Source organism: Dreissena polymorpha, chromosome 2 (assembly GCF_020536995.1).
Source record: "Dreissena polymorpha isolate Duluth1 chromosome 2, UMN_Dpol_1.0, whole genome shotgun sequence".
Taxonomy (NCBI): domain Eukaryota; kingdom Metazoa; phylum Mollusca; class Bivalvia; order Myida; family Dreissenidae; genus Dreissena; species Dreissena polymorpha.
In genome coordinates, this window is record NC_068356.1 from 88,337,015 (window position 1) to 88,352,407 (window position 15,393).

General features: G+C 37.1%; 2 protein-coding genes across 5 annotated transcripts in view; one reads left to right on the forward strand and one right to left on the reverse strand.

The window, feature by feature from the left end:
* LOC127867957 (folliculin-interacting protein 1-like) overlaps positions 1-15,393 on the forward strand; it is a 280,754-nt gene that overhangs the window by 202,114 nt on the left and 63,247 nt on the right. The window lies entirely within an intron of this gene.
* LOC127867956 (uncharacterized) overlaps positions 1-15,393 on the reverse strand; it is a 55,030-nt gene that overhangs the window by 16,454 nt on the left and 23,183 nt on the right. The window contains exons 3-15 of one of the 4 annotated variants that reach the window (XM_052409478.1): positions 14,137-14,401; positions 13,273-13,440; positions 11,502-11,701; positions 11,022-11,203; positions 9,095-9,205; positions 7,254-7,341; positions 6,492-6,612; positions 5,636-5,885; positions 5,013-5,142; positions 4,080-4,296; positions 3,665-3,829; positions 3,188-3,320; positions 2,431-2,536 (exon numbers count right to left, since the gene is read on the reverse strand). In XM_052409478.1, the coding sequence (XP_052265438.1) occupies positions 2,431-2,536; positions 3,188-3,320; positions 3,665-3,829; positions 4,080-4,296; positions 5,013-5,142; positions 5,636-5,885; positions 6,492-6,612; positions 7,254-7,341; positions 9,095-9,205; positions 11,022-11,203; positions 11,502-11,701; positions 13,273-13,440; positions 14,137-14,401 (2,136 nt within the window). Of the gene's footprint in view, positions 1-2,430; positions 2,537-3,187; positions 3,321-3,664; positions 3,830-4,079; positions 4,297-5,012; positions 5,143-5,635; positions 5,886-6,491; positions 6,613-7,253; positions 7,342-9,094; positions 9,206-11,021; positions 11,204-11,497; positions 11,702-13,272; positions 13,441-14,124; positions 14,402-15,393 lie in introns of all 4 variants that reach the window. The other 3 variants (XM_052409479.1, XM_052409476.1, XM_052409477.1) reach the window with 3 other exon arrangements.

Here is a 15,393-nt window from a genome sequence, read left to right on the forward strand (position 1 = left end):
GTTCCCTGCTGAATACACAACACAAACTAACAATCTTAGGATAAATGTGAGAAGGGCAAACAGTTCACTTTAAGAATCACTGCAACAAATTACTGGCATGTTTGTGTAGGATAACTATGGTTCATTTAGTCTTTATTTATTCCTAAATAGTTAATTAAAAAAATATTTAACTCTTTATAACCTTGACACAAAATATGAGATAGCTGTATTTTCACATTAAATATCAGCTTAATAATTACTCTTGTACCAACATGAGGACAACATGGACTTATCAACAACTGTTATACAGTTCTGTATGACATTTATATTGATACTGATTAAGATTTTTTTAAATACAAAAAATAAATGTAATGTATGTAGCTAACTACAAATTTAAATTAAAAAGTGATATGATATACCTGTATCACAAGCAAATACTACTTAGAAATGAGTGCTTTTGAAGTAAGAAACTGTTGTTTTAATCAGTTTGGTTAATATGGCATTTTAATTATAAATATAAACTCAGTGTGTCCGAAGGCAGGCACCCATCCTGGCTCGTATAGCACAGACCTACCGCATGCATTATCATACACATGGGACAATATAGAAAATAGAGTAACATGAAAACTGTCTTGAACAACAAAAAACACAGTGAAATCCTGTTGATACTACAAAGACCTGTCAAATTTTTCAAGGAGGTTTCCAATCTATGCCTAAAATGTCACACACCATGATTCTTTTGTATTTACATAACGGTAACACACTGAATAGCAAATCAAACTGCTTTTAGCTTATATAGTAGATTTGTATTCACAAATTTAAATGAAATTAAATGTATTTAGATGTTTTTATTATTATTTTTTTCACCATTAAAAAATATTTGGATAAATAATTTTTATCCGAATTCCTACCTCATAGTATATATAACCACTCTTGTTATCATCTTTATTAAACATAAAGGTGATATAAATAATAAATATCTTATTAATTCACTAATACATTTGTTTTACCCTGTTCAAATTTTTATTTTATAAACCTTTTAAAAATGTTTAACATATTTAAAATGTACTGACGTTGGAAGACTTACTTATTTTTAAATCCTTATACGAGATACTGAATACCAACAACATCTTATCTATTTCATTTTATTGATAAACCTTTTTAAATATTGAAATTGAAATACAGCAGACGAGTTGGTAAAAAAATTGAGCCAAAACATGCATGTTTATAAACGTCTGAGGTTGTGCATGTTAAAAAAATATTTTTTTTTTGGAAATCATCAATATTCTTTTTATTTTTTTAAGTATATATAACGTGTACAGTTGAAACATTTTCAATTTGTTCCACAAGCCTGCTGTATTCAATTAAATACTGTGCATAGGCTAAACAGGGGATAAAGAGTTGCTGTTGAATAGAACCCCATGAAAACTACAGCCTCATTATTCAGTTAGGTTAGTTTAATACTTTCAACATGAAATATCAATAGGAAAAGAATCTTGTAGTGAAAATTGCAACATGCCAACATAGGAATTAATTTATACAGCTAGAACAAAGTCATTTATACAACAAGAAACTTAAAACTGAACAATTACTTCAAACACATACAGTTAAATTGAAAGTTAAAGGACTTTTTATATGAACATAAAGCTTAACACAGCAAAGCCACAGTTAAATAAATAAAACTTAGAGAAAACACCTAATTCTATGTCCTTATAAATGTAACAAACTGACATGCAGTCTTATGCGAGATGATTCTCTTTCATCTGTATATAAGAAAGTTACAAAGCAACCTAAGTACATTAAGGATATTAAAACAGAATCTGACATTACTTTAAACACAATTTTAAAGAGAAGCAACTGATATTCACTCATAAATTTGGCACTCAATATAGTAATGAAATCTTTGCTTATTAGGTACTTATAAATAAATGACCATTTAAATAAAAGCACACTAACAACTTTCCATGATTATTAATATAGGACCTGCATTGTTGACAAAAACTACTGTTAAATAACAACACATAAAACCATACAGTTGGAATTAAAGCCTTGTAAAATGAATGCTTGAATAAGTAAACAGATCAATTCAGAACAATGACTGTATAACTGATGATTAAATAAAAGCAAACATAAAAATATGAGGCTAGATCTGGGATAATGGGGCTTAATACACGTGCGTAGTGTCATCCAAGAATAGCCCATTCAATTGCACAGGGTAGTCAGGGACAATACTTTGTTCACATGCATTAAGCCCCATTGTCCCACAGTAAGGGTTCAATATAGCAATTATGAATGCAAATTGTATAAATTCAGCTGAATATGCTGCTGAGATAATGACAACATTACATCCCAAGATCACTACATACCCCTCATCCCACCCCTCCCAACCCTGGCACATGTCCAGCAACTCTTTGCCCCTCTAGCCTGCAGACCAAGGTCTGACACACATACCTGCTTCATGTCAGAGGGCGGTTTGAAACGGTTATCAGTCTGGCTGCCACGGAAACTGCCACCCTTCACGGCCTGTGGGCGCTTACTCTGGCCTTCTTGATTGTATCTGAAGAGTAGGGGCACACAGATTGTTGTTTTTTGTTACATTGGTGAGACATTTAAGTTTAATACTTCCATGTACTTTCATAAACAATTTTTGTTGGATTTCTTGGGAAATTTTGGTTTAAAAGATGGGATATTTCACACCAAAGTCTTTATAGATATAATAAGCCCGAAAAAGAATTGTGTTCGCCTATTAATAGTAGAAAGGCGTTTCAAGTATAACTAATGTACAAAAACATGTGTCACCTTTGTCTAGAGAACTGTTAACTGATTTTGTTTTCCAATGCAGATATTGACTTAATAAACAAAGGTGCCCTATAGATTGATTCTTGGAAGTCTGTTTAGTTTTATAGAATAAACACTTATTACTTAAGTATAGAAAAAGCATCTTTTGATAAAACTGGAAGGCTTTTATGTTCTCTTATATGTATAACCAAACCCCATGAATTTTAAGCATTAAGTTGTATAATTTACAACGTGTAACACTTAACAATTAAGTAGCAATTTTTTATCCAAACTGTGCCCAATTAAATCTTTTGTTGTATGTACGGTCATAAAAGTCTCATTCCGCTTTTATTAATCTTAATTACATTTAATAAAATCTAAATTCTATGGATATCTTATTTGTGTAAATTTCTAGAACAAGTTATCTTACTGTTCAACCAATATCGTTGCCTTTTCTCTGGGTAGCTCCTCAAATTCAATGTACTCGAAGTTTTCGTCATTCTCAGGTGGGAGTTTGAAGTTAGCCTTCATGTCCAGAACAGCTTCCTCTGGAACGTATTTACCTACAATTCATTTGAAAATGCTGCATTAAAACTTAAAGAATGAGCCAAGCACTGACAGCTCAATGTGAAAGTGGAAAACATTGGAAAGGCAGAGCCAAGGTTGACATGCAGAAATGCGTATTTACCTATTCTAAAATGCAAAACAGACTCAATAAATAAAACATTTAATGAGCAACTTCATATGTTTTAAACTACCACCAACAATCTTAAAAACATTTTGTAAAGTGATTGAAACTGAATCTTAAAAAAAATGGCGGCCTTTCTATAATTTCTTAGAAAGAGTTCCCCACACTTCCAGAAAGGTCACTTCATTTGCTACAAGCCAACTCAGTTACTCCACAAACCGTCTTCATATGTTCTTTTGTCTGATCTTCTCTTCAGCTCTGAATCGTCTGGGACCAAGATGGCTGCCTTTCGGATGAAACCCTTGAAATTCCTCATCTTCCTGCGTCGAGCAGACGGGTACACATTCGTCTGATCCAGGATGAAGTTGCGCTTCTTCTTGCTGGCTGTTAATGATGTAGTCAAACAGGGGCATGATGAAACTTTCAATGAAAACTAATTATTGCTTGTAGCAACTTGGAAGATAATCAAATATACACTTACTTTAAACTCCTCAAATCTTATAAGAAAACTCACTGTACTTGTTACATAATAAGGTAACTTACAACTAATATTGACAACTTTTGTCATTAATTTACTTCTTGGACAATTTGTAAACTCAAAACGCCTTTTTAATGACACACCAATACGACATACCGATTTCAAATAGCTTGTTCAAGCACTTTGATGCCTTGTCGATCAGCACATCCCATCGGCCATGGTAGTTGTTCTTCCTGGGCAAGCCCATCACCTTCATCTTATCTATTAGCGTGTCAGTACCAATGATGTTGAATCGCTTGTCAGGATTCTGCTTCGCTTTGTTTATGCCCCAAGTGGTCTTCCCTGAGCCAGGCAATCCGATTATCATGATCATCTGAAATAGACAGGACAGTTAAAAGATGAGCTGCGCTCTGGAAAAAGGGGGGCTTTATGCAAATGCGTTAGGCGCCTGCCCAGAAACTTTCCGCTTTTATGGTAATTGCCATCACAACCAAGTCTCTATTTAGTAACAAGAGCACCGCATAACGGGTGCCACGCTTGGCTGCAAAAGCTTGTCAGATTTATTTTTTTTGAGGTTACAGTGATCTTGACCTCTGACCTAGTGACCCAAAAATGGGTGTGGCGTGTGGAACTCATCAAGGTGCATCTACATAGGAAGTTTCAAAGTTGTAGGTGGAAGCACTTTGATTTTAGAGCCAATGTAAAGGTTTTATCATGGCAGACGCCGGACAGCGGACGACAAGCTGGCTATGACAATACCTCCGGTTTTCTCTGAAAACAGCCGAGCTTAAAATATGTATCTAAGTGGTAAAGGGTTAAACTACTATGGACTACAAAGAAGAGACACTGCTCTCCTGCAAGCATTTCCCCTGAGTTTGATGGTTCCACTTAAATTTTTTTTGCACAATCCATCAAATAGTAAAGGCACACTTCAGTACACAAATTTGCACAATGTAAGGTTGAACAGACAAGTTAAAAGCTCCTCAATTTGTGGGTGCATACATTTTGATGGACAAGTGCAGTTTTATGCCTATATAAATTTTGTCATGTGGGTGAATAAATATGAAACCAGGGCTGCTTATATTTTACCTCGCAAGCCGACTTGGAGGCTGGTGGTTTCAGACCTCGCACTCTCTCCTGCTGGGGAAACTGCATGATGTACAGGAAGCCAGGGGCAGGGGGGAACCATGGGGCCTGCTGACCAAAGTTCACCTCAAACCTGCAAGAAAGTTTAATGTGATAGATGTGCATATAATAACAAGGGCCTTGCTCTGAAATATTGGGTTTGATGCAAGTGCATTATATGTGATCCCAAATAACTCAGTGCAGTCTGCACAGGCTTATCAGGGACTACACTTTCCACTTTTAAGGAACTTTCCATTTAAATGTATTCTCTTTGTAACGAAAATCCAGTCTAGGTATTGTACCTTATGAGCCTATTAATCTGGATTGACACATAACAAAAATGCCTAAAGCCCTGTTTTCCCAAAAATGAGGCTCAAATGTGATAACAGCGCAAACACAAATATATTTGTATAAAAACGAAGTATTTCAAGACCTTTTAAGAGGCACCAAACCATGTAACAATTCAGAGGAAATCAGAAATATATTATCAAACACATAAACTACTTTATATATTTTTTGCATTTGAAAACAAGGTAATAGCAAAGTTATTTTATTCAATATCTGCGGGAAAAAAGCATTTTACATACCGTATATTTTTGGTGAGGATGTGTGGAAACAAGGCCTGCTCCTTCTTGCCCACCTGGAAGTTGCGCAATGGGTGGGCTACACCCAACCATCGCCCGTTCTTTGCGTAAGACATGTTGGGCGGATTTGATTCCAGGTCCAGAAGACAGCCAATCACATCACCGATGCCAAACTTCTCTCCGTAGTTCACAAACTTACAGTTGGTAGAAAACTTGCCTGTACCGCCATAGCCAAAGGAGTCTGGTTCTTCACCTGAAAATGAATATCATCACACATTTTTATTGCAGTCTGAATATTTGCTTGTTTGGATATTGTATAACCAGTTTGCAGCTTTTCATCAAAAGATATAATCATGAATGTGAAGTTCTCTCTTCAGGCAAATGAAATGTGTTAATTTTTGATTTCCTATATCCAGATGTTTATTGCATAATAGTGGACTGAGAAAGTGTTGCAGTGACTGGAATTCGGAAAAGACAGCACAGCGGTGCTGTCATTGGCTAGGGAAGCCTAAACATTAATCGGTCATGAATTAAATGTCCGCCCGGAGGACTTTAGACTGGTTAAGAACAGTGTCATTTATCAGAAGTTAGCATCAAAATATGCTCTATTCTGCATTTCTGAGAAGCCTAGTCCATAGATCATTCAAACAGTTAGAATGTATAGGAGATTAATAAATGATTGCACACTTAATATTATGTACGTGAATTGTAAATGAACACAAACATTCATTGGAAAAAAATAGTTGATACACTAGATAAAGAGTTAAATGTACCATCATGTTTTATATTTAATACTATGTTCAACAGCCTTGTTAATATTTATACTAGTGTAAGATCTGCTGAATGTGAGAGAACGTACCAAGTTGAAATGAAGTGTAGTCCATAGACCAGCCCACTCGTATGATGTGTGGGTCCTCTTCCTGGTGGTCGTCACCAAAGTCCACCTCCAAGGCCTCTGTCAACTTGCACTCATAGTAGGCCTGCAAATAGATGGGCGTAATGCATGTGCCTACAGTATCGTCCCAGATTAACCTGCACAGTCCACAGAGGCTAATCAGGGACACTTCTTTTGCCTTAACTTGATTTTTGCTCTGAAGAGACTTGTTGAAATGCAAAATTCCATACAAGTTGAAGGTGTCACCCCTACAGACTCAATCATATAACACCTCCAAAAACACAAATTTATCAAAACTTACCAGCTTCAGCTAAAACAGGAATAAATGAAAACCTATTTTCGAAATCTTTAAAACCCCATTACCAATGCCTTTAAAAAAATTCTTTCATGGGTCTTCATTATTACAAGGCGTCAAATATTGCTCATAACCCTTTACCAATAAGATACGTATTTTGACGCATTTGTAGTGCCTTAGAAGGTATAATGTAATTAAAGACCTTTTTCCTTAGATTCTAATTTTAAAGCTTCCATTTTCAACCCTAAGATACTGATGAGCAACAAACAGCATCAAACCTGAACAGACTGCGAGTTACTTGCAGGCTTTTCTGGTATTATGCTGTTTGCACATAGTCATTTTCACTTTGCTTCTAAGTGGGAAAGGGTTTAAATTACATTTTCTGCTAGTATGTTTTGCACATCTGTTCAACCAATAAGCATGTTACGCACCTTTCCACGCATGATTCCGTGGGTACAGCGCACACCAGACCAGCAGAAGCAGAAGCCAGGGGGGTTCACCAGTGGCTGGGCATCATACCTGAATTATTAAATAAGCCACATTTTGGCAAAACAGAGCATGTGCGTAAAGTGTCATCCCAAATGAGTCCAGGCAAATCAGGGACTACACTTTCGGTGTATATGGAATATTTCATTTTAAGGAAGTCTCTTCTAAACTTAAATACAGTTCAGACGGAAAGTGTATCCCTTATTGGCCTGTGAGGACGGCACAGGCTAACCTGGGAATACACTTTACGCAGATGTGTTTAGCCCAGTTTTCTAAAAAAAAAAGCTCAAATAAGTATACGTCTGATCACATATATTATTTGAAAATCCATAGTAAAATTGATTTTGATTCAATAGATAAGAGGTATAGGATAACACAATTTACGACGGCTCATTAGAAAACAGAGGTACACACATGTGACAACCATCAGCAGTGTTATTAAACTCAGGGTAATGACAGAAAATTTAAATACACTTTGCAGTTCTATTAATATTCTGTTACTATTTTGCTCATGAATGATTTAACTATATGGGTCTATACACATTATTTTAAGCAGTGAGTGAAACCATTTATGACCACAGGATCTTGATAAGATTTTAGTTAACAGAAGGCATATACATAAATTTCACACTCAAATTAACGCATTGCAATGTTTAAGTTTCAGGGAAGAATAACTTTGCTTATAAAGTCTGTAGTTACAATAATAATGTCACACAAAAATCCAAGATAAAACAGAGCACTTGTGTAATCTTTCACTTAGGACAACAAAAATCGCACATGCAGCGCGTGACATCATAAGGAACAAAGCATTTTAAAAGGTTAGGATACACCTTCAGACAATGTTTTGTCTACAAACAGACTGACTGACAGATATACATCCATGGTATTTCCAGTTTACCACCCTTAACTTCTAAAAGAGGAGTATAAAACAAGAGCTGTCACCATAGGATGACTTATGCCCCCTATAAACGCTTGATAGAAGTTATGAGCTTTTTTCGAAACCTTGTGAAAGGCCTTGTTTATATACACATGCATACCAAATATGAAAGTTATATCTCAAGGAACATAGAAGTTATGAGCATTTTTCAAAACCTTAACACAGATTTCGAAACCTAAACGCGGACCCTAACTTCAAGGTCAAGGGGTCAAAATTTTTGTGCGTATGGAAAGGCCTTGTCCATATACACATGCATACCAAAAATGCAGGTTATCGCTCAAGGGACATAGAAGTTATGAGCATTTTTCGAAACCTAAACGCAGATTTCGAAACCTTAACGCCGACCCCAACTTCAAGGTCACAGGGGTAAATTTTTTTGTGCGTATGGAAAGGCCTTGTCCATATACACATGCATACCAAATATGAAGGTTATATCTCAAGGGACATAGAAGTTATGAGCATTTTTCGAAACCTAAACGCAGATTTTGAAACCTAAACGCGGACCCTAAGTTCAAGGTCAAGGTCACAGGGGTAAATTTTGTTGTGCTTATGGAAAGGCCTTGTCCATATACACAGGCATACCAAATATGAAGGTTATATCTCAAGGGACAAAGAAGTTATGAGCATTTTTCAAAACCTAAACGCAAAGTGTGACAGAAAGACGGACAGACAGTCCGATCACTATATGCCCCCTTTTCTTCGAAAGGGGGCATAAAAATTAGATTTAAAGAAAGGAAGATAACTCCTATCCAGGATTTGCAAACAGCCATTTCTTAGAACTGTCCAGTACAGTAAATAAATCAATACCATTAATCACATAACGCCCGATTGTTCACCATCATGTCTTACCCGTTTTCGTCAATGACCAGATTGAGATCAGAGTTATAGTCGTCCAGCATGACGACACTGTCTTCTCCAGTGATATCATCCTCTAGCTGCTCCACTCCATAGGCACCATACCTGGGCAGAAGTAACAAGACATGTGGAGTTTTCTTTATGTGGATTATTTTCAGGGTGTGATATAAGAACCACTCATTATCTTCCTGGGTAACAATACGTAGTGCACATATGCCAGTAATAGACAACTAAGAAAAGTTCAAAAATGAGGACATAAAAGCCTGTATCATAACCATAGAAACCTGACCATATTCAGAAATTAAACATCACACACATTGATTTTGATTCATTAAATATTAAAGAGTAAGACTAGAAATGGCGCGGCAGAGGCCGACGCGTATCCCCACGCTGAATGTTTGACCTAGGTGTGCCCCAGGGTTGGTAATGGGGCCATGCATAGCTGAGATTGACCGTATTGTCATAAGAGAAGTTCATCATCAATTAGAAGTGAATTGGTGTAGAAATGAAGAAGTTATAGTAAAAGGCAATTTTGGGCGGGTGTGATATATGTGGGCAGGGCGCCCCAGGGTTGGTAATTGTGCCATGCATAGTTGAGATTGACCGTATTGTCATAAGAGAAGTTCAGTATCAATTTGAAGTGAATCGGTGTAGAAATGAAGAAATTATAGTAAAAGGCAATTTTGGGCGGGTGTGGTCTATGTGGGCGGGGCCCCAGGGTTGGTAATGGGGCCATACATAGTTGAGATTGACCGTATTGTCACAAGAGAGGTTCAGTATCAATTTGAAGTGAATCGGTGTAGAAATGAAGAAATTATAGTAAAAGGCAATTTTGGGTGGGTGTGGTCTATGTGGGCGGGGCCCCAGGGTTGGTTATGGGGCCATGCATAGTTGAGATTGACCCTAATGTCATAAGAGAAGTTCAGTATCAATTTGAAGTGAATCCGTGTAGAAATGAAAAAATTATAGTAAATGGATTTTTTTGGTGGGTGTGGCCTATGTGGGCAGGCGCCCCAGGGTTGGGATTGGGGCCATGCATAGTTGAGATTGACCCTAATGTCATAACAAAAGTTCAGTATCAATTTGAAGTGAATCCGTGTAGAAATGAAAAAATTATAGTAAATGGAATTTTTTGGTGGGTGTGGCCTATGTGGGCGGGGCGCCCCAGGGTTGGGAATGGGGCCATGCATGGTTGAGATTGACCGTATTGTCATAAGAGAGGTCCAGTATCAATTTGAAGTGAATCGGTGTAGAAATAAAGAAGTAAATGTAAAATAACCTAAAAAAATGAGTGATAATTTCTGACGCGGCCCCACCCCAACCGCTATAACTTTTGACCCAGGGGTCAGATCAAAATTCCAAATAGTGCAGGGTCGCACATATGCTCATAGCTACCATGTGTGTAAGTTTCAAGGTTCTAGTGCTTTTAGTGTAGGAGGAGATAGTGGCCAGGACGGACGGACAGACGGACGGACGGACGGCGGAGATAACCACAATATCCCCACCTTTTTTTAAAAAAGCGTGGGGATAACAAGAATGGTGCATCAACATCTTCCTAATTATTATCAAATTGGTTTCTAGTGTATTTTGATACACATCTTGAGTTAAACTTTTACAGTTAAGAAAGGCTTCATAAATCACACTACAGATTACAATGAAAACATGATTCAATGGAAGTCAACATCACAATGTGCAGCCCAATGAAGTCAGTACATCTCTACAAAGTTATTAAGCAAATTTCTTACTCATGATGAAATTGTTTTCCAGTTTATCTTGAAATCATTTCAGACAAGCTCTGTAAACCACACTTAATCAAAATAATTCAATTGAAATAAACCACACAGTGTTCAGCTCAATGTAATCCGTACATAGCTACCAAAACCTCACAAAGTTCAGCCCAATGTACATAATCAATAGCTACCCTGCAGCAATTAAGCCTTGCATTCCTTGCAACCCCTGCAAGCTCTGTAAACTCTGCAAAGCCAACTCCTGCTGCATCTTCTTCTTGCTCTCAGGGGTGGGGGACTGGGGAGGGGGCGTCGCCTGCTGGGGTAGGGCCATTCCCGGGGGCAGAGCCATCTGGAACCCCGCAAATCCGGCTGCCTGAAGTAGTTTTAAAAAAAAATTGCTTTATATTTTACAGTCTTTGTCTTTTGAATAGGGGAAAAATATCACAATAAACAATTAAATTTGAAAAAAAGGGACATCATTTATCTGATTATAAATAACAGTATTCCAATTGTTTATAAGTGAATTATAAAGAGTAATGAATTATATCACTGTATAATAAACTCAATAAACCAATTATTGATTTTAAACAAAATGTTTAATTTTGGAAAAATTTTGGTCAGATTTGGGGAATAAAATTTAACTTTTTGCAATTTGGAAAAAAAACACTAGCCTGCAGTTGCTGACTGTACTGGCTCAAGTGGGCGGGTAGTCCGGTCGTGACCTGTTGGGCTTGCAGGCCAGCCAGTTGGGCGTTGGCAAGGTTTGCCACCTGCTGACTGTACGCACTCTGAGAAAGCCCGGCCTGTGCAAGCTGGGCCTGGGTCCCGCCCATTGCTGCCACTTGGGCGCCTGCAGCAGAATGGGGCCACTCTTGATGAGGAATAGAAAGTTGAAAATCATAGAACTCATTGGAATAAACATTCAATTCATAGTAAGAGATCTCTTGATGAGGAATAGAAATGTGAGAATCATAGCACACATTTATACAGATATTTAAATCATAGTAAGAGATCTCTTGATGAGGAATAGAAATGTGAGAATCATAGCACACATTTATACAGACATTTAAATCATAGTAAGAGATCTCTTGATGAGGAATAGAAATGTGAGAATCATAGCACACATTTATACAGACATTTAAATCATAGTAAGAGATCTCTTGATGAAGAATACAGTCAATCTTGTATTCAAAGACCACAAAAGGGAGTAACCAAAAGTGGTCTCTTAATAAAAAGGTCTTTTGTTTTTTTCCATTCGGGAAAAAAGTTTAATCATCGTCAGTATCAAATTCATAGACCGATTCTGTGACACAACTATCTTGTTTAGATTTACATTTTATAAAATAATCCAGGTATTAATGTAATTATTATAAACTTTCAATTTTATAACTAGTAATAATCCAACACAATAATGTTGCGGTTTTTGACGATAAATGAGTTTTAAGAATTTCGTAAACACAAACGTTTTCCGTTTTTTTGGAAATGTACGGAAAGCTGGTATATGGAAACTTCTCAGCCTTTTGCGGAAAGCAGAGACAAATGTATTCATTATTTCAAAGCTTATGCCCAGTAATTAAGATTGCAAATATATGGGACTGAACATGCTTAAAAAACGTGTTGTGTTTAATATCAGCGTATTGGGTAGATAACTTAACCTTTAACTCCACCTTCGTTCTCAGTAAAAGATTCAAAAGGTGGAACTTGCACGTGCTATGCTATGCATGATTGGTTTAGAATGTGGAGTAAGACAAAGGAAGCCAATTTTATCTGCAAGAATGTGTTGTTTTTAGGCTTCTTAAAAGGAAGCGGCTTTCATTTGATTGCGTCAAGCTCATGATGAATTGGCATTAAGTTTGTCCCTTAACAATCAACAGATATTAAAATTTTACCACCACATTGTCCCTAAATCTAATATTTGAACATCAAAATACTAAAAAATCTGAAAAATCAGCGGTTGCTGGACACATAAGACAAAAGTTGCTTAACAAAATATCAACAAACAAATTCGTTGAATTGATATCCCCCACCAATATGCTTCTGGACACAAAAGTGTTATGTTTTACACTCAAAAAAGCATTTTTTCAAGATACAAAGAACCATAACTCCGTTATTAACAGATGGTGTACAATGCCATTTGGCATGCATCATCCTCTTATCCATATATATAATCATACAAAGTTTCAATGAAACCCGCCAAAGCACTTTCAAGATATGGCTCTGAATGGACAGCGACGGATGGACAAGGCCAAAACAATATCCCTCCAAAGTATTTAAAGTCGCATAGGACAAAGGTTTCTTAATTTAAGTGGTCGCATCCAAAAGAAAGACTGTAGAAATGTAATGATAATGCCCTTATAGGTTTCATCTAAACAATTCATTTGTATATAGATCCAGCAAAGTTTATAACATTTTAAGCATTTATGATGGATGGACTCAACAAACCTCCGAGTGCCTGATAATGCCCGCCAGTGAGCGCCATCTGACCTGCACTGATGGGACTTGCAGCGGACATGAGGCCGGCCATGCCACCACCTGCTAGAGACATGCCTGCTGGCAGGGCCTGGAGGCCGGGTATACCGTACTGGGCGGCAAACATGCTGGTTGGGATGCCTGCAAGATATGTGCTACATCTGTTACAAGAACTTTCTGTGATTTTTTTGTGCAACATTTGATAAAAGAAATGTTTGTTGTTTCCTAGAGCAAAATTTTATAAAGAAATGTTTGTGTTTGTTATATTCCACAGAGAAATCAGCTTTTATCATTTGTTCATCATGCTTAAATACCGTTACGAAGTTTTCATTTTACGATTTAATTCAAATTAAGCAGGATTGTTTGTAGTGAGGTGTTCTATAATTGCATGATGGATGACAAAGTTACAATCTAGACAAGCTGTTCATTGCCATATTTGAAATTTAACATCTAAGTGTGACCTTGACCTTTGAGGAAGGGAGGCAAGTGTTACACATGACACTGTCTCATAAGTTATTTTAAAATTACAAGATTAATACCTCAGTAATAGTCCTGGCAAGCTTATGCACACATGCACTCAGCCAATGTGATTGTTTTTTAAAAGCTTTCCCAAATCGAGTTAGACATTAAATTCTTATTTTGAAAAGCAAAACACATTCAACAGAGATAGAGAAACATAAACCCATAAAAAACAAAACAAGTTTAACTACACTTATTTCCTAAGAGATTTATAGATCAAACTGTTCCTGTCATATAAAGAATGTCACAACAAAAGCCAAAATATAAGTGGCAAAACAACAATAGTCCAACTAACTATGTACTGACCTGCATACTGACCTGGGTATTGACTAGCATACTGCCCGGCATACTGACCAGCCCCCGCGGAGACCAGATGATGACTGGGTAACGACGCTGCCATGGACATCAAGGTCTGTGACACTGACACAGGCGACATAGAAGAGGACACCATGGCCGATGTCATGGGGGTTTGTGACTGCATGGCCCCCAGGGTCTGGGGTGAGGGGGCGTGACCGCCAGCTGCTGCCAAGTGTGCTGGTATCATCTGTGGCTGACCAGGCAATGCTTGCAAGGCTTGTAATCCCTAGAAATGCAAAAAAATATTAATGGGAAGTTAAAAGCTTTTGTCCTTCTTTTGGGGAAAACGCCACAGACAAAATTTCAGCGTATCACATTGTGATATTCTTTTGTTTTTGGGCGTTTGGAAAGGGGCCGATATTCGACCTGCAGGATAAGACAAAAGCCATGGAACCAATTCAGAAAATACATCTCATTTATACTGAAAAAAACAATCAAATTTAATTAAACAAGGCTATTGTCAAGCAATATGGTCCCCGACCGGCTCCACCATCATTGTCAGAAATTCCAACATTTTCAGGTTTTTTTTGGTTACCATAGCAACCACAATTTTTGATGTAGGAACAAAATGAATTGACGTGCATATTGCCATCTATCCATGTTGCAAGTTTCATGAAAAAATATTAAGAACTTTTAAAGTTATAGCAGGATCCAGAAAACCACCATTTTCAGCAGTATTTCTAGTCTATTTGTTGCCATAGCAACCAGAATTTTTGATGTAGGAAAAAAATGAAATGACGTGCATAATGTCCATATTGCCATCTATCCATGTTCCAAGTTTCATGAAAAAATATTAAGAACTTTTAAAGTTATCGCAGGATCCAGAAAAGTGTGACAGACTCACAGACGCATAGAGCGCAAACCATAGGTCCCCTCCGGTGAAACTGGTAGGGAACAACAAGGCTGTTTTCAAGCAATATGGTCCCCTACTGGTGAAACTCTACCATCGTCAGAATATTTTTTATTTTATTTTTTAAATATTTGTTGCCATAGCAACCAGAATTTTTGACGTAGAAACAAAATGAAACTAGAGCTTTGTCACAGACGCGACGAATACCCCCACATGCCGCATTGACACATAATATTTTGCATGTCGTCTTCACAAAAAACAGAGGACAGCATGCTAATTTTTAAAACGCACTAAGTGACCCCTTGACCTAGTTTTTGACCCAGAAAGACCCATGTTCTAACTTGGCCTTAATATCATCTCCATAAAAC